General features: G+C 41.7%; 2 protein-coding genes and 1 long non-coding RNA gene across 3 annotated transcripts; 2 read left to right on the top strand and 1 right to left on the bottom strand.

Annotated features, from left to right (window-relative positions):
- Positions 1-65: 65 nt before the first annotated feature.
- LOC139070598 (uncharacterized) lies at positions 66-1,150 on the bottom strand. The gene is made up of 2 exons (XR_011521089.1): positions 561-1,150; positions 66-198 (listed from the first exon to the last, which is right to left on the bottom strand). It is a non-coding gene; the product is annotated as an uncharacterized lncRNA (long non-coding RNA).
- A 12,577-nt stretch (positions 1,151-13,727) lies between these two features.
- otulina (OTU deubiquitinase with linear linkage specificity a) lies at positions 13,728-15,339 on the top strand. The gene is made up of 3 exons (XM_015954705.3): positions 13,728-13,981; positions 14,170-14,291; positions 14,776-15,339. The coding sequence occupies exons 1-3, from the start codon at positions 13,871-13,873 to the stop codon at positions 15,182-15,184; spliced, it is 642 nt and encodes a 213-aa protein (XP_015810191.3). The 5' UTR covers positions 13,728-13,870; the 3' UTR covers positions 15,185-15,339.
- A 276-nt stretch (positions 15,340-15,615) lies between these two features.
- Positions 15,616-27,482, top strand: LOC107382535 (neurofilament medium polypeptide). The gene is made up of 11 exons (XM_070553357.1): positions 15,616-15,847; positions 18,974-19,300; positions 19,772-20,323; positions 22,483-22,641; positions 22,883-23,185; positions 24,104-24,150; positions 25,409-25,515; positions 25,594-25,737; positions 25,815-25,940; positions 26,323-26,592; positions 27,046-27,482. The coding sequence occupies exons 2-11, from the start codon at positions 19,155-19,157 to the stop codon at positions 27,250-27,252; spliced, it is 2,061 nt and encodes a 686-aa protein (XP_070409458.1). The 5' UTR covers positions 15,616-15,847; positions 18,974-19,154; the 3' UTR covers positions 27,253-27,482.
- Positions 27,483-27,876: the final 394 nt, after the last annotated feature.

The raw sequence follows: 27,876 nt of genomic DNA, 5'->3' as shown, positions 1-27,876 counted from the left end.
AAAAAAAAGTGGGTGAATGTTGAGAATAAGTGTCACACGTCAGAAATAGTCAACTTAATTTGAAGTGAGGTGAAATTTGATGTGATTTATTCAGCATCAAGTGTCTGCTTGATGCATCTCTCTCCATGTCACATTGGTTGTCTCAGCATTTCAGTCTTGTCCTCTTCTTCTTCCCCAAATGGAAATCATTCACCCACACTGTACAAAGAACACATGAGTTACGTCGAGCAGCCACAGACCACAGTGAATTTCAGCTATTTTTCAAAAATGTGTGCATTTATGTTGTGATTTTGTGGCCAACAAAACAATTTCAAGCCCAAATCACAAAATATCCGCAGATATGAGAAAACCAGCAGTGGATCAGAACAACAAAGCTGTAACCAAAACCAAAAACTATCAAGACAGGAAGAGAGTTTTGCCTTTGCTCAACTTCTTCACGCCGGACCAAAGCGCTAGTTATGCACATTGTACAGAGACAGATTCAAGTTGTTGACAATCTTTAAAACAAGAGTTGCAAGAAATAAAGAATAGAAATAAACAGTAGCTCCTCCAAGGTTTACCTCAGTGCAGACAGCTGCAGGTCAGAGCAGATCTGTGTCCACGTTCGCTCTCAGCGTGGGGAAGAGGCTCGTGTTTGGTTGCTTTTTCATCACGTGACACATTCTTGTGTTGAATTATGTCTGCGTGCTGTAACTCTTCAGTTCTCACAGCTTGTAGAAAACTAGAAATCATGACTATGTTGCGCTAAATCAACAGGTTTGTCTGTCAGCACTAAACAAAACTGGTTTGAAGTTTTCTTAATGGTCAAAGAGCTAGAAACCAAAGCTCTAGAGCCTACAGAGGTGTTCCTTCTTTTGTTATTTTTTAAATATCAGACTGGAAAACTGTAAGCAGCAATATCTGTTTTTGGTTGGTTAAGCAGCACTTTGTGTATTTCTTAAAAAAAGTCAGTAAATCAAAGAAAGACAAAAACGCTTCAAGTCTGTCACATTGATTTGTACCATAATTAATAAACAATTGTTTGACATTAAATACGTGCAGAGTTTCCAATGGAATCACTCTTTCATGTCATGTTTATTTTTACCGTAAAATAAAAGTCCTACAAAGTCCAAACCTGCTCAAAAGCATTTGGTTGTCTTCATGAAGCCAACATGGAAGCTCAAATCAAAAAGATTCACCAAAAATAATCAATGACCACAAAGAGTAGACAAGTTTTCCTATTAGCTTTGACTTATCTGACCAGCTTCAGATGCATTCTTGAATTCTCTGAAACTCAAAGCCACATTAATAACTACGTTTGGTTTCATTAAAGGACTAGTTCAGGTCCATGGGAGTAGTTTTGTGTGAAAAAGATTAAAAATATATATCATGTGGATAATTCCTATATTTGTTAATTTAGAGCACAGATGTCAGAGTCAAGGCCTGCGGGCCAGATGCGGCCCGCGGAGCATTTTTATGTGGCCCGCGAGATAAATATCAAAAATATATTCAAACTGGCCCGCTGGCCGATTTTACTGCAAATACTTCAACTCCCATGATGCTTTGCGGCGTCAGCGCGGAGCCGACGACGCCCCCTCCTTTGTGTTTTTTCCGCCTGCTGCCGGTCTCTGCAGCTCCGCTGTCTCAGACAAACTACACTCCTCTCACTCAGCGCCGAGTTCACTCAGCTATTTTCTGACGTTGAAGCCCAGAAACGGAGATGCTAGCCGCTCAGTAATGTGTTCACGACTGAAAGAAAAAGTGTTCCAACTAACGTCCAGACAGAGCTGATATAACTCCAGCGAACAGCGACACGCTCAAACCAGCATGACTCTGTGGCTGCTGTCGTTGTGTTTCCTCCCCGACTCACAACAACGTGGTTAAGTTGCTCAAACATGTTCATCAGCACAAACCTATGTGAGCACCTGTTGTCATCTAATGTTGTCATTATTATGATGAAGATGAACAAAACAACAGGAGCCTCCTGAGCTCAGATCAACCCCATGATGCAGGTATCTGGCTGGAACAGGTGAGCATCACAGTAAACCAGTGGAGCAAACTGAGCTTTAAATATGTTGGTTTTATGCTCGTTTTCTGCTCCAAAACATGAAAGTTAACAGGTGAGATGTTGCATTTTCATTTAAGATAAAATGATATTTCTATTTTGTTGTTGGCCCGTGAGAAAAGATTTAACCTACAGTAAACAGGAAGTGGAAAGGCTGCAGATAGATGAATAGAATAGAAAATCCTTTATTGTTCCTCAGTGGGGAAAGCTAGACGTCACAGCAGCGATGACACTTATTACAGGAGAAAAAAAGGAGAATAAAAAATAAGAAAAATGAATAAACAAGAAAACATAAATCCTGAATAGATTTTAAGAATGCTGATTATACCACAAGTAATGAATACCACTGATGCCTTTTATTTAAAACTGACTTGCTCGTGTGTAATTTGGTTATCCCACATTCAGTGTTAATGCAGAAATATGTTTGTTTCCAAATTTAAAGGTTCAAAATTGCATATATGTTGATAAATAAAATGTGCAAATTTGCCGTCACTTTTTCAAAAATATTAAGTTTGGCCCTCGACTCCGTCCCAGAGTTTCATTTCGGCCCCTTGTGAGTTTGAGTTTGACACCCCTGGTCTAGAGAAACGGGGAATCATTCTGACAGGATTGATGAGCTAACAGCGAATTGTAATGGAGCCAAGACCAACATGTTTTTCTTAAATCCTACAGAAATTAAGTAATTTTAATTATTTAATTAACCACAAATTTCTGTTGCATTTTAGAGGCTGACCGATATATCGTCCGGACGATATATTAGGCTGATATATTAATTTTTTTCTATATCGGCCATCGGCTGAAATTATTTTTAAAAGCCGATTAAAATAAATAAATAAATAAATCACGCACACTGCCACCACTAGACTGAAGAAAGGACCTGAAGGACCCCAACACACCATATTTTTTTATGTTTTGACTTTGTTTTAAATTTGAATTTCAATAAATATTAGGCATTGTAGGGTTAATGAGATTGGGGGGTTAAATTATGATCAATAAGATGTGATGATTCTATATAAATATAGAATATCAACCTATCTGTATATCTGTAGATGACCGTCGCATGTAGGTCAATATGTGGGTGAAAATTGAACCTTTCTGGGCGTTACAGCATTTTATTGACTTATTTAATTTATATTGCACACAGTGACTGTTCAGTTTTCTTTCACAATCAGTGTGCTGCTAAAATGTATACATATATATCGGCCTTAAAAAACTCATATCGGTCGGCCTCTAGCATAGAGAACTCTGCAATCAGAAGAAGGCACGCCGTTTTGATTTTACTTTCAATTCTCAGATTAATAATTAAATTTAAAACATTTGCTACATGGACAGTTGGGAGGCTGAGAGTTGAAAACAGGCAAACGTACCCCAGCTTTCCACCGGATAGAGCTGGGCGATATGCCCCCCTGCTGCCCCCCCCCCCCCCCCCCCCCCCGCCCCATGTCCTGTCTGGATGTGAAACAAACAGAATTGATGTCTGAATGCTGGTAACAAGCCTTACAGATTTACTCTCAAGTGGAGCATCAAAGCGTCTGCTTTAAATGTCATGCCTGATACTTAAAACTTTATTGTTATTGTTTTTGAATGCTTTGTAATTCCGACCAGACATGGAGTCAGAGGTGAAAGAGAAAGGAAAAGACAAAAGGTGTGTGTGTGTGTGTGTGTGTGTGTGGGTGTTCCACAAAAACAAACAATAATGAACAAGAGTCTGCTTCTAGACCTGCAGAAGGAGAAAGAAGAGAAAAAAATAGGACACACAACAATATAACAGGAGCAAGCTATCACTGCGTCAACTTGAAGAAATATACAGTCAGCATCGTTTTACTGAACAATCACACGATAATAAATCATAGTGCATTTAGTGGCAACGACAGCCTTAAGACATGTGTTGAGCGTGTCCAAGTCCATACTTTGAGAGCACCATGTGAGCACCTGTGTGTGTACACGCGCTTGTTTATGTAAGGTTTCTCTACAGGAGCGTCCAATAGAGAGTGTGAGGGACCACAGATCTGCACCCCCAAAGATGTGTAGGAGACGGGGGGAGCTCCAAGTCCCAGAGATCCAGGCGCTGCCCCAGAACACAGGAACCCCAAGGAAACTGCAACCAGAAAGGCCCCCGCCCCTCTCGAGAGGCACAGAGGATCACCCCGGGGGGCCACAACCAGCAGCCGGCAGAGTCCCGGGAGATATCAGCAGCAAGCCCACAGGCCCGCCCGCAGCCTCCAACCCCCTAGCCGGCCAAGCCCGGGACCCAGTGACCCAGGACCCAGGGGCGACCACCCCCGCCAGGGACCCAGCAGAGCCCAGAGACCCAGACCCCACCAGACAGCCACCGGGATCGATCAGGCAGATGCCAAAAATCTTAAAATTGAGTCAGCCATGATATGGTCTAAAATCAATATCACGGGAGGAGTTCACCTCGATAACGATAAATGAACTATAACGACATGTATGCACAAAAATAAAAGATGCCCACTAGATGGGGCTGTCATGTATGTCCCATTGTCATGTGACTCAAGGTGGTACAACTTCTTTAAGGGACATGAGTTTCACCAACCCACACACATCTTTCCATTTTTTATTACCGTAAGACGCAGCTAATAGCTGCCATTAGAGTCGATGGGTGTTCCCATTGGCTGCGATGCAGTGTGTTTCTGACGTGTCGCAGGAGTACAGTGTTGTGTCACTCTGCTACATTTATGCTTCAAACAAATTTTTACACACTATGCTTCCAGAACCTCTCAGCAATTCAGATCGAGATAGACAGGAAGTCAAACACACGAGCAGTCTTTCAAAATAAAATACACACGTAGATTTCCTATTGCTTAACTAGTGAAAAAAAGGTCTACATGTGATGCCTCCATGGCCGAAGAAAACAGGACAGGAGAATAAACAGCAAACCTTGTGGACACATCATGTCATCTTTCTCCTGCCTGTTATCGTGTGAACCAGCAACATTTCTTGTGTTCGTGCAATCGGGCTCGGGATCACACGTGATTATGCGTAGCATTCTGGGATGTACGCAGACCCATTGATGGCCTTACCAGTGTAAACAAACCATGAAAACAAACACTACGTCGCAGAGAACAAGCAGATTGGGGAGAAAGCAAACATGTTAAAATCCCAAAAAAGATGTGGAATATGCAGGCGACAACTTGTTCCCACCACAGCTCTGTAACAGACGTTTTCAGCTATCCTGTTTGTGGCGTGAGCGGATATAAACATCCAGAAGAGACTGTTTTTTCTAGTCAAACACTCAAAAGTGTCATTCCACAGAAGATGTGTAGCAAGAGAAGTTTTAATGTGTCAGTGTGCCAGCATTAGCCTATCGGTGTGTGTGTGTGTGTAGCCTATGTGTGTGTTGTGTGTGCATGTCGCAGTTGAAAGAAAGAAACAAAAAACAAACACCATCTGTAACTTACCAGAATAAAAACACTGCGGAGGTGATTTTTGGTCACCTTACAGCTGCGATCCAAGCGCGTCGATGAGACTTTGTTATGGCAGATTTTTGGTCTCCGTGGTCATTCCTTCAAGCGGGAAAACTGTGAAAAGTTAGCTAGTTTTCCACCTTTTTCCCTGGCGATCACGTGTGGCACCCTACAACACAGCAACGATTCACCGTGGTTGTAAAATAAAAACTGATCAAACAAAAAATATATTAAAGGAAGCAGCAAGGCCGAGACTGAGCGCTATGTTGTCTGAGTAACAAGCAGCAAGTAAGGACTTGGACACCGCCAACGTGGCGGCTGTGTCTGTGAACGTGACACGATCCCAAGCCCTTTTCTGATGTGATTTCCTGACATCTTGGGAAGAGCTGCATGGAATGCTTTTGCTACCGATTCACATCTGAAATGATCCCAGTGGGAGGAGATGCGCCACTGAGGTTGCAAGGGAAACGCGCCTATTACGTTACGCGCCTCTTACGTGTCTGGTGAAAATCTGGGTTTGTTCAGTTTAAATAAAAATGTACAAAATGTAGTTAAAGGGAATGTTTTATTTGGTCTGCTTTTGGCTGATCTTGGTTTTAGTATTTTATGAGTCTACGTTTTCCCGTACAGCCGTATATGTTCGAAGCACAGAAGCAGGTATGAAAGGCATCAGATAAAACAGGTCAGGTGAGGTCATGGTCAAGTGCATCTTTGGCAGGTTTAACCATGACACCGTGCATTTTAGCAGAACCTTTGCCATTTATCCAGAGTTCCGTGGGGGTCATTAGAAAACGAACGCATGTCGGGGGTTTTGCTTCTCATCAAAGCTTCATGTGTTTGCTTCACCAAACAACAAGACAAGTGTAAAGAAGAAAAAATATATAAATAAACAAGGAGAAAAGCCTTTTGAAACTCAAAAAGTTTGATACAGCTTCCCTGTCCACGACGCCTTTGAAAAACGGGCAGGCATGCTGAAAAAGAAAATAGAAAATAAATAAATAATACTAATAAAAAGCACAGAGAACATAAATTATTAATATTAGACTGAAAAGTGATGTAGAAGATGCTTTTGCGTCTTTCTTTTCAGCTCTCTCTTCATTCTGAGAACCTTGGATGTATTTTTGAGTAGATGCCAGCTCCATCAACTTATTTGATATTCCTTTGTTTTCTCTCCGCAGCATTCTCATTGTTTTTACCATTAACGAGGTAAATGTGCAGATGCAGCTCCTCGACCCATCTCTCAAACTGTTTGTGTAAAAGTTTACTTTTCCATCACTTCAAAGGCATTTAGAGATGGATTTGATTAAGCAAATACTCGGGTTTGACTCATTCGTGGATCTGGTCAGAACGAGTCACGCAGAAACGTTTTGCTCTTATTTTTGCCCGATTTAAAGTTTTAACGGCATTCTTTGTTTAAAAAGACGTACGTGATGAAAGGAGAAAAATTTCCATTCATTTTGTCTTTTTTGGACGCTCTTCATGCTTTTGTTTGTATAAATGTGCCAAACTCAAACTCTAAGAGGATGTCATCTTCAAATATTTTTATTAATTGATCAAAAGAATTTTGGTGAAGGAAGAATTTCCTCTAATTAACAAAGTATGTCAGAATCTAAAATGATCTAGAGTGAGCGAACCGCGCTTATCGATCAGCGAGCGAGTCCTTGTGGAATGCAGGATCGCCTCAAACGGCTGAATGAAATGTGAATGGAGATGAAATTTTGTTTTTATTACTGAACACATAAAACTGGAATGACTCAGATGTATAAATAAAACACAAACGTTGTAGGAACAGAGCAGAAGGAAGAGAATAGAAGCAATCAAATCTGGAACAAAGACGCCAGCAAGCAACATAACAAAAATCTGTCAGGGTTCGCGTTTTTCTTGTTAAATATGTTAAATATTTAAAGAACTATTTTATTGAATAGAAATCTCTGCGCTTGACTCCAGGTGTGTGCTTCGAAAACGTTCAAACGAGCTCTTGGTTCAGCATCTGAGAGTTAGCAAGGCTCACGGACAAGTCAGCAGGTTTTGGTGTAACGTCAAAAAGGTCAACATTAGAGTCCTGAAAATGGATATAAAATCATTTGTTCATCGCAACATTAAAAACAGACATGATTCTGCTCAGGAAGTCAGGTTTTTCCCAAAGATGCAGTGGTTTTGACTCCGTTTCTGTAGAAGAGTCACTAACTGCTCCCAAATATTTACCCAGATTCACCAATGACTGGTTTCTGTGTTGTAATTTGTGTTCCAATAATTTCCTAAATTGCTGCTCCTTTGTCTTTTCTTTTGCTCTTTTTAATTCTGGCTCTCCTCTTTGGCCCTAAACTCACAGCACTGGCTTACGTAATGGTACAACCCAAGTCTCAGATGTCCTGGGAAGATCTTGTTCTGCCAGCTAATGATATGTTTTCTCCTGAGTGTTTAAGATCAAGCTCTCCAACAACTTTCATTGACATCCTTAAAGAGCAAGTCACCCCCTATGAGAGTCCTACTCCACCCACATTTCCTGTTGAAAGTGCACCAAACGGAGGCATGGTCTGGTGGACCGAGAGGGCTGTGCTCCTCCCCCCCTCCTGACTATTGTGCCGCACATTTCCTTGTTTGTATACACTCCCCCACTTACTTGCGGTTTGTCCATTGAGAATTGACCCGCTAACAAACACACACAGACAAATGCTCAGACTCTGAAGGAGGCGAGCGGCCCTGGGTGGTATCGCTTCAGACTGATGGCTCATGAGCTGCCTGGCGCCACCAGCGCAGATCTGTAAACACTTGCTATTCCAACGTCAACTCACTCCAGAGACTGGGCTACGTTTATACCCCACAACGGCAGTGCAGCAGATGTCACGCATACCAGCTAACGTCACATAGTAATGAATCAAACGTCTGATTATATTGTAAAGCACCTTGAGGGGTTCTAGGACTCTAGAAGATGCTATATAAAATACAGGCAAATTACCATTTACAAAGTAATGTTTAGCAAATACAATGGCTGATTTAAATTCAAATGTAGTGCAGACATTTAACCTAAAGAGGGCGCCACACTGGTGGTTTTAACCTGAACATTTATTTTTGAAAGAAGATGCATTAAAATGCCAAAACAACAATTATGCATGTCTACGGCACAACTAGACACTCATTAATAGTTTAGCAGCAGAAAGAACGTTCATTTGAGGGTGACTTTTCTTCTTAGAGCACATTTTGATCTAATTAAAACCTGTTGCCACAGTTTGCAGGTGGAGAATTTGATGGTAAATTGATCCAATTATGGAAGAAAAACATAAAATATTTTGGTACATTTAGTCTTTTGAGGGATGGGAAAGCAAATAGACATTGAAACTGTATATTTCTCTAATCGTGTAACAACAATATAAAATGTAAATATTTCAGTTTCTTTATTTCTTTTTTTTATTTCTCACTGATGACGTCATTCATTGCATTTTACACCTGATATTTATTACAGTAAATTGAGTCTCATTTGGATAAAAACAAACATGAATATAAAACATCTAAAAATACAATATTCCTAATTTTCATGATTTACCATTAAAACATCCTGTAATTCGTTATTCTGACTAAAAATAAATGAAATGTCAAAAACGTTCACATTTTCCATCAGATTTGATCTTAAATTAACATTCAAGTGACTTAATTTATTCAAATGAATGACGCTGATGTGTTCACAGAGAGTTAGAAAACTTCTGTTTCTAGAAAACCCAGATTTTCTTTCTTACTAATCAGACATCCAAGAGCTGAAGCAGTTTGGGGTTTGCACCAAAGCCTTTGGGATGCTTTAGAAAAGAGAAAAGAAAAAAGTTTTGATCTCTGAATCTTTGTGGATTTTCCCCCCTTACAGTCTATAAGAGGAGCAGCTGAGCTCAGATCTAAACTCCACTTTTCAGAGTCCGTCCACCTCTTGTGTTTACACTCCAAACGTCTGACTTGTAGAAATAAAACATTCCTGTTCAACCTGCAGCCACCTGAAATTGTCCTGAATGAAAAAAAAGGAGGCCGAGTAGAAATATAATGACATGTCGGCGCTCCAAAAGGATTATGTTTCAATATCAGTCAGGACACAGAAGCAGAAAGGTGGAGGAAGAGAGTGCATGTGTTGGATGCAGATGCTTTTAAATTGCTGCCTTTGTTTTCCATCAGGCATGAAGCATTCACTTTCCTTATCTTTCAGACAATGTGCGGTGGGCCGATGTTCTGGGTAAATGAACTGTCTGTACATCCCTCACCCTCCGCTCCTCCGCCTTCTTGTTTTCACTTCCTCCTCTGGGTTGAGATGTTGCTACTCTGACTGTGAAGCCCAAGCTGCTCAGGCGTCTCCCCACTTTGCTGCTCTGCACACCCAAATGCCTCTGGGGGTGCAATTACCAATCCTCACATGCAATCGAGGTTGGCCATGCATATGATCCCCCTTTGCTTTCACTGTTGTTTCTGCTGTTTTGTGCCTCTTTTCAGCATTATTAGCAATGACACACAGGGAGGTATTTGCAGGTAGAGGAGTTAATAGACTGGGTCTTTACAGAGACACCTGTCCGACTTGAACAGCTGATTGCATCGGCCCATAGTCCATTTAACTCTGCAGCAGCCCAGCTGTCCAACGCACGTCTTTAAGATGGGATGTTTCTGTTTTATAGTTACCTGTGCAGAAATCTTTTCCCAAAGTAGCACAACAAAATGGCCGCATCATAAAGAGTCAATAAAGAAGACGATCAATAAGAGTTTCTGTAAAAGTAGAGCTCTTTAGGTGCACAAGTTCCCTCTGAGTGTGGTGGAAGAAACATGAGAAAATATTCAACAAATGTAGTTGTTCTACAGGGCTAAAAATCACAATTCTCCTAAGTTGGGGTCTGTCAAAAAGTTGTGAACCATTAGTAACTTACTTGTCAATAGATCAAAATGTAGTTTTGGGACTGATAGGCTAACAGCTAGTCCACAAAAGGCCATTAATAGAAAGTTACATCAATCAAGTGCCAAATGCAACAGTCAGAATGTTCTATTTTTATTTCAGGACATGTTTAGGCCTTTCATGGTGTTGATGTTCCGTGGATGCAACCTGTGCTTTATTGAAATCTACGTTGGAATATCTTGTGATCTACAAGCACTGCTGTTTTGATTGGTCGGTCATTCGCAAAAAACGTATTGAACATCCTGTCGTAGAACAACTCCGATTTCTAAAACATCACCCCAGTTAAGTTTATTTAGCTGCTGCTGCTATTTGTGCTAGTGAATAACTAAATAGTTCTACTTACGCAACCATCAACACAAAACTGACAGTAGTTTGGAGTTTTAGCTGCTTGGCAAAACAATTAGCATTGACTGGGATGAAATGCTTGAGTTTGAAGTTATTTTAAGGTGACATCATCTTGACTTGGTCACGGATTAGCTGTTAGCTTGACAATCCGATCAAAATGTAACTATTTCTCCAAACACAGAGCTTTCTGCAACAGAGGGCCACCTAAAATCATCTGAGCTATCACTTTCATTTATTTCAATGGTTTTAGCTTTTTTTTTCCTAGTTATGATATTTACATTATGTTTCTGCATCAGAAAGACACTTTTGGGGTTTTGGTGCCTTTATTAACTCACTTTTTTCTACACCTTTTTTTCCTTTTGCCTTATATGTCAAAAGTGCAACATGCACAATGCAAAATGTATGGTTAAACATGCATGTATGTACACTATAAAGAGAATAAACTTTATATTTATTGTATCACAGTTTTAGGAATAAAGGGGATTTTTAGAAAGAATGGCTTAGCTGTTTTTACACTAACTGATGCATTTTCATGTAATAAGCCAGCATTTTTGGGACTTTCTCCTTTGATACCATCAAATAATAAACAATTTCTAAATTAATCTTTCAAAACCAACACCATCCCAAACAAACCTTGACATCTTGGACGTCTTATTCCAGATGTTTGGGCTGAAATCTCCAGGTGAGTTACTTTTAACACTCTGCTAAGTGATGGTCCAACATCATGAATGTAATTTCTGTTTCGCATTTTAGCAACAACCTTTTAGAGAACTCATATTTACTCTTAAAAATCACCAATCAGACACATTGCAGCTCATTTAGTCCAAAATGGGATGATTGGGAGTTTAACAAAGCAGATAAAAACTGAAATAGTTTCCGTCCTGTTTGGCAGTTTGTAACAGCGTATGAAAAAACCTTTTGGAAAAGTGCAACTCTCCTGCTCATGGGTCATCACAGCTTTAAGAGCAAGAGGAAAATAACCGGCCCTGCCCTCCATCATCCTCTCATCCCGCTGACCTCTACGTAGGGTATAGTGTACTTACAGCGCCTACGGAGAGGCAGAAGGGGAGAAAAGAGAATGATTGCATATCTGAAGGTTTTAAGAGAACAAATATGGATGGGAGAGGAGTGACATGGTCGAACACATCTTTGCTTTCTTATTAGTGAGGGCTTGTGCGGACACTTTGGGCCCTTTCATGGGGCCATGATGAAACCCCTCTCCGTGCATCTGCAGAAAATGGCCAGGGGAAATCACAGATGAGAATCACTCAAAGACAGGGAGATGTCAACAGGCCTATAATGATAGCTGATGGACCAAGAACACTCTCCCTCTCTTCCATCTCAGCCTCACCTGCCCAAGTTGCACTATACTTGAAAACGTAATTAGAGGTAAAACAGAGAGAGACGGAAGCTTTATCTTTCTGTTTTCTCGAAGCAATGCTCTTTGTTTTATACATCTGGGAGTCCTTTTTTTTCTCTCTTCCTCTTTCCAAATCTCTCTTTCACTTCATGGACAGAAGGAGGAGGAGGAGAGCTCCCTCTGTGAGACGCCAAGGTGCTCCCAGTCCATTGTGCTGCTGGCTGTCAGGTTAAATTAGGGAGTACAGGCTCTGTGAGTGTAAAAAAATCAATACTTGATGGAAGATTGCTCCCCGGAAAATCTGTTTTGATTCCAGGATTAATTCTTGACCAAAGGCTCCTGCAAAATGACATGCCATTAGCCTAAAAATGAACACATTCTGCAGTGGAAATTGGATGGAAATGTGTCAGGTGATTGCCCCGGCTGCTTGTTTTGACTCCTCGAGCAAGGGGACTTGAGGTGTGGCGGCCGCGAACCGGGCCTCCGGGCCCAACTCCATTTCCAGAACAGAGACAACTCCACTGTGGCCTCCGAGTATTCTCAAGGCTATTGTTGTCCGGCAGCTGCAAATGCACTCCGCCAAGGTGAAATGCATTTACCGTCTGTCCAGCTCTCTCCTGTGTTTTCCATAAAGCATGGCATGAAGAATGAGAGAATCTGAAAATAAAACAAGGGAGAAAAAAGGTGCTGAGATGCATTATTGATGAGGGAATAATGTGTTTGTCATGACTGATGACATTTTCTGGTCTGAAAACTTAAAGAGAAACCTGCATGTGTACACTGGACAGTGATTTAATCAGCATTCAGATGACAGTTCATTTATTTCAGCAAAACAAAGCCCTTCTCTTTAGAAATCATATTTATTTATTTTATTATTTTATAAAAGCATAATTAAAAAAATTTTTTTACCTAAAGCTTTTTTCTAATGCTTATCACAATTTCTAGTATAACATTTAAAGTAAATATTCAAATTTAATTTAATAATTCTTGATTTTTTTATGTAAATTCTTAATTTAACCTAAAAATGACCACATCTGTCAAAAAATTTGGCTAAAATCCTTGAGATTGATTACATTTGTTAATGTATAATTTCACATCATATTAAAAGACATTTTATTATATGTCTAATAAACTAAATGTGTGTTCTAGAACACTCTAAACACTTCACTGGGTTAATATTTAAGCTTTTATATTGATAGCAAAACTTTAAAATAGCTGAACATGACGTCAAGACAATAAAATCTCTAAAATATTCCTGCAGGTTTTGTGTTTTCATATGAAAAGTGGGGATAAAACAAGGTTCAAATATATGATGAATAGATTGAAATAAAATTAAAGCAATAATGACAATTTTTACGCGGAAAAATCAACTGTTAGTAAAATAAAATAAACACGCATTTCAAGCGATTAATGTGTTGTTCAGTTTTACTGTGAGCCTTTTGCGCCTCCTACAGGATTTTACTGGTATGACGTGTCCCACAGTGTAATGATAACGTTTCCGGTCTAATATTGTTTCATGAGACATTTAAATGTTAGAGGGCGCTGTTTTAAAAACAAGAGAATCGTGAACCTGTGGTGATCGGCTTTAAACTGCGGCTGACTTGAATCTGTCGGCTTAAATCAGCGGTCGGCCCTGCAACCTGCCCATCTGGTCGCATATTGATGACATCACCACATTGGTTGCTGAAGCAGCGAAAGTAGCTTGTACACCTGTGACTGAATGGACGCTTTTAAAACAGTCACACGAGCAGACCGTTTTATATTCCAGGCTCACGATGTCTTGGATGAAAACTGCGTTCAGTGGTCAAGATGTTTTCGACGAGAATGCAGACGAGCTTAATTTACAGAGTAAAGAGTGGGCAGCCAACATGAAGAAACGGATCATGGTAACGTTAGCCCTAGCTTACTTTAGCACGCGTTGTTATTAAAATTGAATGCAAGTAGGAATAATTACATTTAATGTGGGTGTTTAAATTTATTGTCCCACTCATCTGTATGGGAGCGGTAGAGTTGAATGTAGCTCTTTATTTAGTGAATGGTTGACTCAAGTTCTGTTGCTCGGTGTTGAGAACAGGATGGTTATGTAGACGGAGTTGATGCCGGAGAGGAGGCCTCGCTTCAGGCCGGTTTTAACCAGGGCTTCAGGGAAGGAGCAGCTCAGACTGCAGCGTTGGGTCGCCTCAAAGGAATGGTCAGGTATATACTCATATAATTATTAGAAACTCATTCCCAGACTCTTCTGTGTTTTTATCTCATCAAGTGTCTGTTGATGTGGTTAGCTTGTAAATACACAACACCTTTGGGACAGTTTTGCTTTTAATGGCAGAAATCTTATCAGTTGTAACTCACAAATAGTTTCGGGGGGGGGGGGGGGGGGATTATTTTTTATATGATTTTTATTGATGTTTGGCAAATGTCTTTACTGCAGCAAAAACCATTATAAATGCAAAAACAACACAATAAATGGTTGGAAAACGTGCTAAAACCAAGAACATATACAATTCAGAAAGAATAAATTATTTGTAACAATGAGCTATTGAGTTGCTTTTGCAGCAGAGGTGTAGCTGAAAAGTCAGAAAAGAAGCTACCAGCATTTAGTGGAGATGATGTTAGAAAAGTCTTTGTTCCATCCTGTGTCATTGTTTGTTACACTGCTGTTTCTTTGTGTCCCCCATCACAGTGCAATATGGTGCTGGTGCCAGATCCAGCATCCAGAAACCCCTCCCCCAGTCTCTGTGACTGACCTCCTGCAACTGGTAACACAACATGAAGACCAAATCATGGAAAGCATCAGGAAACGTCTGGAGAATCCTCCTTTGAGTGTAAGCGACGTCTCTGATAGCATGGAGGATCTGGAGGTAGAACAGGCAGGACCAAGCAGCTGTGTAGAGAAAGAGCCGGAGTGTTGCAGGAGCATACAGAAGATGGCCTTGGGCGGTCCTCATCAGTTACAGAATATCTGCTCAAAGTCCACTGACTGCTCAGGTGAAAGTCTAAATGTCCTGCTCCAGCGCTGCATGGATGTGATATCAGAGCTGGGACTGCCACAGGAGCTGATTGTTCATATTCAAGAGCTGAAGAGTGTGTAGCAATCACATTGAATCTCACTAACAATACTTGAGATATTGCACAAAACAAGCTTTTGTGTCACTTTTATAAATAGATGTTTATTTAATGTTTACAATGTAAACATTGTTTGTATTCAATTTCTTAAAATATTTTCAAAATAAATAAGTAATTTCCACATGTTTGATCTATTGCTTTCTTTTGGGATCAGCTTATTGATGCTAACTTTGTAGTTTTTACTATTTAGTAATATTAATACATTAAAATAAATGAAATACAATGTGGCAATAAAAATATTAACAGCGGTTGAGGAGATTTTATAGTTTCCGAGCAGTCTTTGAACGCGGCAGGATTCTCAGCGTACACGAGCATGACGTCATGCGCTCGGACCAAGCCGTGACCTGCTGCTCCGGCTAAGCTAGGGATCCTCACGAACAGATGTTCCGCATAAAATACAACAAATACGCACCATTTGTGAAATACTCTTTATTCAGTCATGTCAACACGGCGGTGGAAAAAAGGAAACTATTGCGGCAGAATTTAATTTGACGAGCGTACGTCACTCATGATTGTATTGTAAGTTTACCGCAGCTAACTGGCTAAGAGACGTGGGGCAAAAGTGAAAGAAGAAGAGGAGCTTCATGACTGAAATCTGTTGGAATTTAACTTTAGTCAAACTAAAAAAGGTAAGTTAGTTCATGATTATTACAACTTTATTTCCCAGGCAGCTGCCACTAATATCGCTACTTCCTTGTATTGTGTTGATATTAACAATGGGGCGTATCTATCACATGTCAACGTCTCTTTTGGCCCAGATGAGAACATAAACTACTCAGAAATGGATTTAGTTTTAAGCTTTATTGTGTGATTTGTTTTCTATAAGTGTTCTGATTTGAGCATATATGGATCTAAGATTGCAACCTAATAAAATAGACAGGATTTAATAAATATCTCCTAGCAAAAACAAGAGAAAAAACACTTTCTAATATTTTGTTTGCTTAATTTTTTTTAGGTATTTTATTTGACCAAGATTGATGAGCCTGGTGTTGCGTTAAGTCTCCATTTACATCCTAAATATTTTCAATGGCTTGATGTTTATATCTGATTTTATATTGTATGTGTTTTGATTGCTATTCAGGCAACACTAGAGGGAACACATGAAGGTTTACCACACTTAACCAGCCTTGTTTCTATACTAGCATTATAATAGCTCATCAGACATTAATTTTAATCAAATAGTACTTTTTTATACATATACAATTTCCTTAAGTTCTGTTCAGTCCCTCAATGCTGATTTCTCTCTTCTTTGTGTGTAACTGTTAAAAATGCAATAGGTTATAATAATCACAAATGTCTAATGTCTCAATCATGAGGGAAGGAAGGTTGCATTGAAACAGATTTCCTTTTCAGCAGGAAGGTTGTCAGTTTTTCTCCTTTTAGTCAGTCTCCTTAGCCAGTTCTATCACATGTACAGCGCATGCAGATAATCAAAATTGCAATTTCTCTCCAATCATTAGTGCAATAAATTGACATTTGAACATAAAGACTAACATGGCTGAAAATAACACTGACAAAATGAATAAGAATTTAAAAGCATTAAATTCCACAAAATAAAATGCCAATAAAAATTGACACAGCTTAAGATAACACTAACAGAAAAATAATAAAAAGATCAAAGTTCAGTGTTGCATGGAGGGGGTAAGAGAAGAGAGGGAAGAGGTAAGGATGGAAGGGAGTTCAACTTTCCAACTGCCTGATGAATGAAGCTGTCCTTTAATCTGTTGGTCCGTGCCTGGAGACTTCACAGTCTCCTCCATGATGGCAGCAGACTAAAGAGGCAGTGTGACAGGTGAGTAGGGTCACCTGCAATGGCGAGGGCTCTGCAGGTAAGAAGGCTGTTAGATGTCCTGAAGGGAGGAAAGAGAGACACCAACAGTCCTCCTTGCCGCTCACTATGCGCTGGAGTGACTTCCGGCAGGATGCATTATAAGCACCATACCACACAGTGAAGCAGTAGGTTAAGATGCTTTCAGTGGTGCCTTTGTAGAAAGTACACATGATGGAGGCCGAAGAGGGTCATAAACATAAGCCCAATCCGAATACTCGCACTGCGCCCTACGGTCTTCGGTGAAGTGCACTTGGAGGAAGTAAGGCTTCGAGTTTGTATTACCCAAGTGTTCAAATAATTACCGAACTAGGACAGGAAGTGTTGTGTCATCGACCACAGCGCATGCTGCAAGCAATGGATTATGGGTAATATCCTTTGCCCAACTCCACATCGATGCAGACTTGGGATAAGTGCGGATCAAGGTTGCAAAAGGGGTGAGGTCAACTTCCACACTTGAGGATCGGTACACCTACCCTGGCCAGCCATGCCAAGGCTTCCATATGGGAAGCAAAGGGCCTCGTAACGCTCCCATTCAAATAACCCCACCCCCTGAGAATTCTAACTGAGCCAATCAGCGCTGAGCAGCGTACGTCACACACCACAACACTCAGTATCTCATAAACAACAAAGATGGCATCTGAGGCGAAGGTTTGCTGTGGCTCTTTCCTTTGTTCTAAATGACTTGGACATGTCTTTAAAACCACAACAAGAAGAAGCACTAAAAGCTTTTCTACTAAAGACGTTTGTGCCGTCGTCAGACAGTTGTCATTTACACCTTTTTTCTTATTGGTTATGTTTGAGCTGGCTAGTCCCGCCCCTCATTGTGCTCTCTGCCTCTGAGTATCCAGACTCGTCCTCTGTGTAGAATAAACAGGGCGGGACTTGCAGGCCAGGCTAGGGGACACCCTACACACTTGCACCCCTGGACTGAAGCGTGAAATTAAAGGGTGCAAGGGTGGAAATGCAAGTATTGGGAATGGGCCATAGTTTACAATCTGTCCCGCCTCCATACTTCCTGGTTCCAAAGCGAATAACAATTGAGCCTACAAGGTTGCAAAGTCTTCAATGCAAATGCTTCTGCGCCAGCATTTATAATTCCACACTAGCTGGAAAAAGCAGCAATGTTGAAGAAATAATGTTGACCAGAAAAATGAGCGGTTCAGAAGTCATTTCTTGCACCCATAAGAAGCCATGGAATTTCGATATAACTGTGAAATGTATTTATTTACTTATCAACGTACCAAGTACATGCTGATCTGTATGGCGACAGCAACTGTTTTTAAACATGGCCTGCAGTACCCACATTTGACCACAGGATGTCCTTCTTACTTCATGCACCTTTACCCTTTAGCTAATTCTATTATAGAAAGACTAGGGAGTTTGGGCTTTTTTTTAGCACCCACTAATGTTCGTTTAAGAGAACCACAAGCAAAACTTATCTCCTCGCTGTGCGTTTGTCTTTTTAATCTAACAGCTGAAATGTCTCCCCAGCCTTTATTAGTTTCTAATCTGAGTGACATTTCATTAACCCTGTAAAGGGTCATTGTAGCAAATACCGGCTCAAGAAAACGATTTAAAAATACAAAAAAGTTGCGTAGTATACCTTTAAAAACTTTTATGTATTTGCTGTTTATTTTAACCATGACACAAACATTTGTTTTTTTCCGGTCACGTTTTTTTAAATGATTATGGTTCACCACCGCCACGTTTCTGTTTAGAGGAAATGATCTGCAGACCAATACTTCTTACCCAGCCTGAACAACCTGAGTTCAGAGGCTTGAGGTCCTACCTTACATTTGGTCTGTCTACACCCAAGTTGTTATTCTAAGCCTTTTTCTGCCATCAGTTTTTTATTACATCGATGTTTATGTGGAATTTGATGGGTTGGATCCATTTTGACTTAATCATTCCTTCTTTTTCAAAGGGAGGTTTTCGTGAAACAAAACCATGATTGCTCCCTGAGTTACGACTCGAGGTTCTGCGTCATGGATTCTTGAATCAAAAGAAAAAGGATTATTCAAAGCCTCCAGGCACTCCTGGTTGTTTTTGGACCAGAGGGCCACCGTCCAGCTGGTCCCACCTCCCTGACCAGAGGGAGCAAGCAGATGGGGAACTGTTGGTGTCAAAATGAAAGTCCCTGTGGCAGCGCGGAGGAGAGGAGTGGATTACTGAAGGATGACTCAAAGACCACATGCACTAGTGAAAGAGCAGCAATCGGCACCTGTGGTCCCGATGCAGACGACAACATGAGGTAGGAGTTTGTTTCTGCGGAGGCGACTCAGACAAACAACCTTAAAGGCTCTTTTAACTTGATTTCTTCTTAAATGTAACTGTAAACCACCAGGTCATACATAAGTGTGTAAGGTTTTTCTTCCTTTTGAGTTTGGAGGAAAACATGAATCAGATTTTCCCGTCTGTGGTTTTCGTGGGATGCTTCAGAAACAACTGTTCTTTTTTTTTTTTTTTTAATACTTTCATTCTGAGATCACAAATGGGATGATGGGAACTTCCCACTTGCTCTTTGTTTTTTTAAAAAAGCAAAATTTTCTGACATTTGATGCTTTGATGTCAGGAGTTAACGCTAAAGAAATGACTGTTGTGATGAAAAGGTTTCCTGCTTCCTCTCCACCTACGGCGCACAAAGAATCCCCCAAATGCCCCTAATGCAGCGTGTTTGTCTGTGTTTGTGTTGGTTTGTGTCCTTCTGTGTGTTGTTCTTCAGGAGGAGGTTTGGTGAGGAGGCAGAGGAGGTGAAAGCGAAGCAGCAGAAGCTTGAGAATAAAGAGTTGGAGCCCAAAAACACTCAGGAAAATGGACATTTACAGATGGAAAACGTCCAGGAAGGAAAAGATGCTGCAAGCGAAGCATCTGAAGTCAAAGAGGACTCAGCTGGAGAGAAACACGAAGGAAGAAGAGATTCTCTGGCTCAAAAATGCACTTTAAACTCGCCGGGGAAAGGCCACTTCACAGCTGATGGTAAGTGTGTGAAAGCTTCAAAATCTGAACCAGATGAAGAAAATCGAACGTCGGGACAGGAAACTAAAACAGACGGAGTCTCGTCGTCAACCGAAGCCGTCTGCCCTGAGACCCCTCCCCATCCTGAGACTAACCCATCAACAGAACGCGTCACAGCTTCTCATGCTGATGTTGAAAACGAAAGCTCCAGTGATGCTGTCAGAGCTGTAGCCAGACCTCCAGGAGAGTCATCAGTGCCGAAGCCTGAGCCAGCCGCAGCTTCCTCTGCAGTCGGTCAGGTGGCACAAGCTCTCAGCTGGTGAGTAAATAAAAATAACTGTTAATCAGGATTAATCAGAACAGGGTCAGTCAGAAATATTCCATGGAATTCAGGCCGTGTAAACCTGGAAAAGGGGAATGCGCCTTCCAGGTTGGGAATGAGTCTCCAGCAGCAGTTTGGGGTTTATTATAATAACAAAAAGCACAACTTCCGTTCTTTAAAACCTTGTTCTGATGGCACATGGTAATTCAAATACACATGTAAAACTATTTTTCTGGCTCTTCACTTTACACAGAGTAAAAAGAGCTTGTTTTTACCTTTTCTGACATGCTTCGGCTCTCGCTGTGCCTTTGTCAGAGCATCACCGATGGTGGTGGCCTCCCTTCTGTCTCCGTTTATCTTCAGGTAGCTGAGGACGAAATCGCTATCTACTGCCCGCGCTTTCTCTGTTGATCATCGTGTCCCATGAGTGGTCCAGTGTGTATAATCCTTCATCTGTGTTCACTGTCCTGGGTTCCTGTCTCCTTATTCCAATCGCTTCCTTGATCCATGTTTCTGTTGCTCGTTGTTTAAGATCCGTGTGTTGTCCCAGTCCATTATATGACTTCCTGTTGTGCGGTGGTCACTGATGTTATCAGTGAAATTTTAGCATGCAGATAAAATGAAAAATGTCTGGATATCGGCCAAGAAATCGACAGCGCATATTATTAATTGGCTGACCATGACCCCTACTTATCGACATTGGTACGGCAGTAGAATATCTGTCCATCTCCAGTTGAAATAAAGCTCGTGGTTAGGGATGGACAATATATTGGCATCAATATCGGTATCGGCCAATGTTAGTCACTTTTTAACATATTGGTATCGGGCCGATATTTTTTCATCTTGTTTCTATTTGTTTTCCTGTTTCGGGGGGGGGGGGGGGGGGGGGGGGGGGGGGAATGATGATGATGATGCCCATCCATCCATTTTCTGAACCCGCTTGTCCACGTAGGGTTGCAGGGGGACTGGTGTCTATCTCCAGCGGTCAATGGGCAATCAGGCGGGGTACACCCTGGACAGAGAGCCAGTCCATCGCAGGGCAACACAGAGACACACAGGACAAACAATAACACACACACACACACCTAAGGACAATTTTAGACAGACCAATTAACCTAACAGTCATGTTTTTGGACTGTGGGAGGAAGCCGGAGTACCCGGAGAGAACCCACGCATGCACATGGAGAACATGCAGACTCCATGCAGAAAGATCCCAGGCTGGGAAGAGAACCCTGGACCTTCTTGCTACAAGGCACCAGCTCTGCGCAGCCCGTGATGATGATGTGTAATTGTTTAGTCGTGACAGTGATTGTAATCATCTCAGAAGCGTAAATGTGTGTGGTGTGTGTACATATAACATAAATTCTGCTTTAATCATTTATCTGCTGCTTTTAGAAGCATAAATGTCAGTGAATCGGTATCAGCAAATATCAGTCAGCCATAAAAGTGATATGGTGGCGCAGTTGTTAGCACTGTTGCCCTCCTGCACGAAGGTTGAAGGTTCGAAACTCGGCTGTGGCCTTTCTGCGTGGGTTTCCTCCAAATACTCCGGTTTCCCCCACAGATCACGACATGCCCTATAGGTTATAAATTGTAAGTCGCTTTGGATAAAAGCGTCTGCCAAATAAATAAACATAAACAAATTAATTTCGGTATCAGCCCAAAACTTTCATATCGGCGCATCACCACTCTTGATCTTTGTGTTCATCTGTGTTTGACACTTGTGGTCGAGACTTGGATGAGCTTCCTCTGTACGATAGTCAACCTTAGAGACGAGACGAGGAGTCTGGTATCTAACGGGACGTTTCCTCATCACCTTTGTTTGGACATTTTTTGATCACACCCCACTGGGAAAGCGAGACCTTGTGGTAGAACCAGATTTTACTGCAGGGATTATTTTTCTGTCTGGCCTGGGAATGCCTCGTGACCCCCAGGAGGAGCTGGGGTGACAGATGTCTGGGTTTGACACTATTTTACATTTTGTTTTAAGAAGATGCTGCTCCTGCAGCTGTAGGAGTTGAAACAGAATCATCTATTGACTAAAAAGCTTCATTAGATTTGATTAAAAAGCATTAAACGCTTGTTTAGTTTCCCTGTTTAAATATTCCACAACAATGCTAAAAGAGAAGATATGTTTCTGCTTGCTTGCTGTGCAGCGCTGTGACGGAGCGTTTGGACAATAGTGGCTCCTCTCCATGTGTAGAGGACGCTTCTGAGGGCATGTCCCTGTCCTCTCCTGGACTCGACCACAGCGAGGAGAAGATGGACTCCATCCAAGAGCCAGAAGCCACAGCTCCAGATGAAGCCAGGAACAGGTCAGCAGGTTCAGACTTGGTCATGTCAAAAAAACACAACTGTTGTTTACATAAACTGTTTTATCATTTTGGTCACTAGAGGGAGCAGGTGACCACTCAAACTCTTTACTGAGTTCTCAGTAGATTTTATTGGGACTAAAAACACTTTACATATAAAAAAATATTAAACGTTTCACTCTTGCAATGAAATATGAATAAATGTGTGTTTATATAAACAAGAAAATATGAATTATGTCTGCAGCTTCAAGTCCGATATGGATGAAAAACCAGATCCTAAATGCCTGAGTGCTGCTGAGCTGAAAGAAGTAACTTCCTTTGAGAAAACCAAACAGGATGCTGCAGAGGAAACCGTGCAGAAAGATGTTACCAAAGAGAGGGACGATGGAATAAAGGAGGAAGGAGGTGCTGTCACAGGAACAGAAGTTGCTCAGGAGAAGGATCTTGAAGACCAGGAGGTGACTGAGAAAGAGGAGGAACTGGGAGGAAGTTTGGACACAAAGGTGGATGATGGACCTGCTACTGAAGAAGATAATCTGGAGGGCAGGTCTGTAAAAATCCTTGTTGGGGTTTATTTATAGTGCTGACTTGAGTTCTAATCATCAGGGATGTGAGATATCTCTATAGTCTGATGATCTATGTTCATGTTCTCGGTTTTGTCCAGAGGGACTTAGAAACGAGGATCTAACAATGCAGTTACCATCGGGGCTAACGAAGAGCTACTCAGACAGAAGAACAACAGGCAGAGTCTTGGTAGAAGTAGAGAGCAAGACCAGAGGGACGTGCAGAGTAGAAGAAGTTCTCTATGAGCTGGGTCTTCACCCCTGTTCTGGTAGCACTCAGTAGGTCAGCCCACCATCTAAACAAGTCTGGATTGTCTTGAGCGTGGAGTAGGCTCTGCTAGCGAGTCGTGATTTAAACATTTGCATGAACATTCAAGTAGATAGGAGGCATTTGTAGATGTTTCACAACACAGGATCAATGCAGTCCAGTTTGGAGGACATTGCAATAGTCTAGATGGAGGCAAATGCAGTCTGCACCAGTTGCTGGTGTGTTGGGTTTGGCACGTCCTGATCTTTCGTATGTTAATCATAACAAAGTGGTACGAATGAGTGACGAAGGAAATGTGAGCCTTAAAGGTCAGCTGGTCATCGAGCACATTTCTAGCTAGCTTTGGAGCAAAAAGTAGGGATTCAGTTTGGATGCAGATATTGTGCTGAATGGTTGGTTTGGCTGGGAAGATGAGCAGCTCAGTGTTGGAGAGGTTTAGTTGGAGGTGGTCTGAGTTTCATGCTGAGGCCGTGGGGTCGTTGGGCCAGAAGGACAAATAGACCTGCTCATTGTCAGCGTAGCAGTGGTTCCACAACCTGCGGAAAGAAGATTTTTAGTTTTGTTTTAGTAGAATTTGTTCATGGTGAAAATGCCTAAAATGAGATTGATTCATTTTGTGTTTGTTTCTTCTTAGTGAAGAAGACCTGTACAGAGGAGCTGAAGAGCAGTCTGCATCACAAAGTAATAAAACACAATCACGATTAGACTTAAATCTAAATATTATCACCATGTGCTTCATGTTTACTTCATCAAATTCCTTCAGACACACCAAAATATGTTCAGGTTGGTCTTATACGATGTAAAGCCTGTAAAAGGCATTCACAAAGGAGTTTCCATAAAGTCTCCAGACGTTCTCTTGTGGCGATGGAACATTCAACATGATTAAAAATTTGCGAGACAATTGTCCTCATAGTTTAGTTTGTGTGAAATGTGGGGAGGGTAAATTAAGAACAAACTGACACACAATTAAGACACTTTGCTACTAAATTACAACAATTTAATAACTGATTGTTTGCAGTAGGGCTCGGCGATATGGCCTAAAATCAATATCACCATATTTCTCCTTGATAACAACAACGAATGGACGATGGCTACAGAAACAAAAGCTGCCCACTAGATGCGGCTGTCACGTGTATTAAGTTGAGTCACATTTTTTTACGGGACTCAAGGTCAAGCTTCTTAAAGGGACATGAGTGTTGCCAACCTACACACGTCTTTTCAATTTTTTTATTATCAAATTTATTGACATGAGAAAAATTATCTCAATATGAGTCAGAAATTTTGATAACGATAAATTTTTCATTTATTGCCCAGCCCTAACTTGCAGTTTCGTCCAAGCTTCCCGAGCCTCGTCGGGAAGCTTCTCAGAGAAGTATTTTACACAATAATTTAGCGTGAGCTCATCTCAGAATCCGAACCTTTTCCTCAGTTTCCTGTCTCCATTTTATTTGGTGTTTGTTCTCCACTTTCTCCCAAATTTGTTTTGTGTTTCTCACATTTTGACAGGCTCCAGATCCCCAGTGAGTCGTGGCGGATGGCTGCTTAAACTGAGCCAGGATCCTCTGGAGGTTTCTTCCTGTTAAAAGGGAGTTTTCCTCTCCACTAAGAGGATTGCTGTAAGACACTGACACTAGTCAGTGACTCGGTGCAACCTGCTGGGTTCTTTGTATAGGAAACCTTTTACTGATTAATAAACTGACCTGTATTGGAATGTTTACTGTGTGAAGTGCCTTGAGACGACTCAGGTCGGGATTTGGCGCTATATAAATAAACTTGAATTGAACTTGAAACTATTTTGAGAAATAAAGTTTTGCAGGCCTTTAATGAACAGTTCCTGTTGAAGCTACTCTTGATGTCACCTTTGAGACATTATGGAAACTCCCTCGTGGACCGTCCAGTTTGATAGGTTTTTAATACTTTTGTTGATTTCTACTTTCAGTTTTAGGCATGGCGGACAGATGCAGTTTGTCTCCGGCTGTGGACATTTTGTCTTACAGCGAGAGAGAGTGGAAAGGAAATACAGCCAAAAGTGCTCTTATTAAAAAGGTTGGTCCCTTTGGAGGTCATGTGTGCAGAGTTACTATCTGAGAGGCTTCCTGTGACCTTGCTGTGCTGCTGCTGCAGGGTTATAAAGAGATGTCCCAGAAGTTTGACGGTGTGAGGAGAGTAAGGGGGGACAACTACTGCGCCCTCAGAGCCACGTTGTTCCAGGTGTTGTTCCAAACCACCAGGCTGCCTCTGTGGCTGCAAGAGGATGATGTTCTGCTGGTAAGTGCTACCTGTGGAGGAGACACGGCAAGAGACCATCTAGTTCTGCACATCTTTGACGTTTTGCTTGTTTCCAGCTGTCGAAGCAGCTTGAGGCTGAAGGAGGACTGATAAGCCAGTGGAGATTTCCTGGAGAGTGTGAGGCGGGAGATGGAGATGCTGCTCAGCGGCTGAAGGGCTACGTGGAGCTTCTCCGGAGCACGGTACCGGCAACACTCCACAAAAACACAGAGGAGGGGGGGCGTCTTTTGTAAACCACACGATTACTACCACATGTTAAAAGGAGGCTGTTTCCTAATGTCTGTACGGATGTTGTTTCACTGTCTGGGAATTCTACAAGGATACGAAGGAGATGGATTCCCAAAGAATAAAAGCACTGAATCTCTCTAATATAACAGTCCATGGCTCATATTTGTTATATGTAAGGAATAAAGGAAATAGCTTTTATTAGTGGGATGGGGTTTAAAAGTCAAGAAAAATGTATTTTTTTAATGAATTTTTGACTTGCTTTTATCATTTTGGCAAAACCAGGTTTTGAATGAATTTAAGGATGATTGACCCTGAGTTTTAGTTTTCTGTCTCCAGTGGAAGGCAGCAGTGGACTGTCCCTCTGCTGCGGAGCGACAGAAACTCTGCGAGCGAGTGTTTCAGGGTGGAGAAGAGGAGCTGGGCCTGCTGGAGGCGATTAAGCTGCTGATGCTGGGCCGAGCGGTGGAGCTGCACAGCTGCATGCTGGGAGGTGGAGAGGTCCCTCTCTTCTGCTGGCTGCTGTTTGCTCGGGACTCGTCCGGCTGTCCGCGTTCGTTTCTCTCCAACCACCTCAGGCTCGTGGGCCTCAGCGCCGGGCTGGAGCAGGTAATGACAAAACGCTCTTAGCCAGCATCACATGGGAGAAACAGGAAGTGAGGTGAAGCTCACTTGGTCCTTTTACGATTTTAAGTTTGAGCAAAACATTTTCTGGGTTGAGATCAGAGCGAAGAGGATGAGCACCATCTTGAATCAGGGTCAGAGTCCGAGCAGCTCCAGCTGGAGTTCTGCAGCATAAAGTGAAGAAGTGTGACCAGAATGTGAGTTTACGTCATCTAGGACATGTTGGTGCCTGTTCTGTTTTTCAGTGGTACCCATCAGCCCCAGGGAGAGGGAGGATTCAGGGAGAACAAACTGCTGAGTGCTATAATTATTTGGAGAGTGCAAATTAAAGTTTTTACAAGCAAAGCTGCCCCACCCTGATTCAGCTGATCAAACATTTATAGAACTCTGTGGGAACTCCTGTGAAGCTTCACGGTTTTGTTTTTCCGTTCTGTGCAGGTGGAGATGTTCCTGCTGGGCTACGCCCTGCAGCACACCATTCAAGTTTACAGACTCTACAAGGCCAACACCGAGGAGTTCATCACCTTCTACCCAGATGACCATAAGGACGACTGGCCGTCCGTTTGCCTCGTCACCGAGGACGACCGCCACTACAACGTGCCCGTTGTAGAAGCTGCAGAGCTCAAAGAGCTCACCTCCAGCTGATGGATGCTGCAGGGGAACCTCTTGGTGTTCAAGCACCCCTCAGGTCCACCCACATCACACCCTTGATGCCAGTTTGGAGAGGAGTTTTAGGAAATATGCTTCCATAAAGTAAGATGAGCAGTTGTTAGCTTAACTAAAACATCTTGAAAGGTTCCACCTGTCTGTGACTGCTGCTGAAAAATTACACAACAAAATTCTCGATGGAGTTTCCAGAGAGTCCCAAAACATTTGCAAGGTTTTAAAGTCACAGGACCTTGCTTTTGTGTCCCTGGAGGTTTTAACCTGTCCAAAATATCTGGGCAACACATTTTCTCCTAAAATCGTCAGCTGTTACAGGTTCCTGGAACTCGTCTCAAATCTTCTCAGTTTAGCTTCCGCCAGTCAAAGTGCCAAAAAATCAGGACCGCTTCAGGAGGGTAACCCGCGCTAAACCTTTCTCACGAAGACCAGCTCAGTGGGAGACACTGTGTGAAAGCCCATTCCTTAAAGCGACGGTTCAAACGGTTAGCACAACGGGTACATGGATTAAATTAATGATTAATTACCTTTAACATGTTTGTTTTGTGTTGTATGTTTATAATCAGTATTTATCACCCTTACAGACGTCTCCAAAGTTTTGTCAAA

This window comes from Nothobranchius furzeri, chromosome 7 (genome assembly GCF_043380555.1).
Source record: "Nothobranchius furzeri strain GRZ-AD chromosome 7, NfurGRZ-RIMD1, whole genome shotgun sequence".
Taxonomy (NCBI): Eukaryota; Metazoa; Chordata; class Actinopteri; order Cyprinodontiformes; family Nothobranchiidae; genus Nothobranchius; species Nothobranchius furzeri.
The sequence above is the reverse complement of the archived record's forward strand: the minus strand, read 5'-3'. Positions and strand labels throughout refer to the sequence as shown.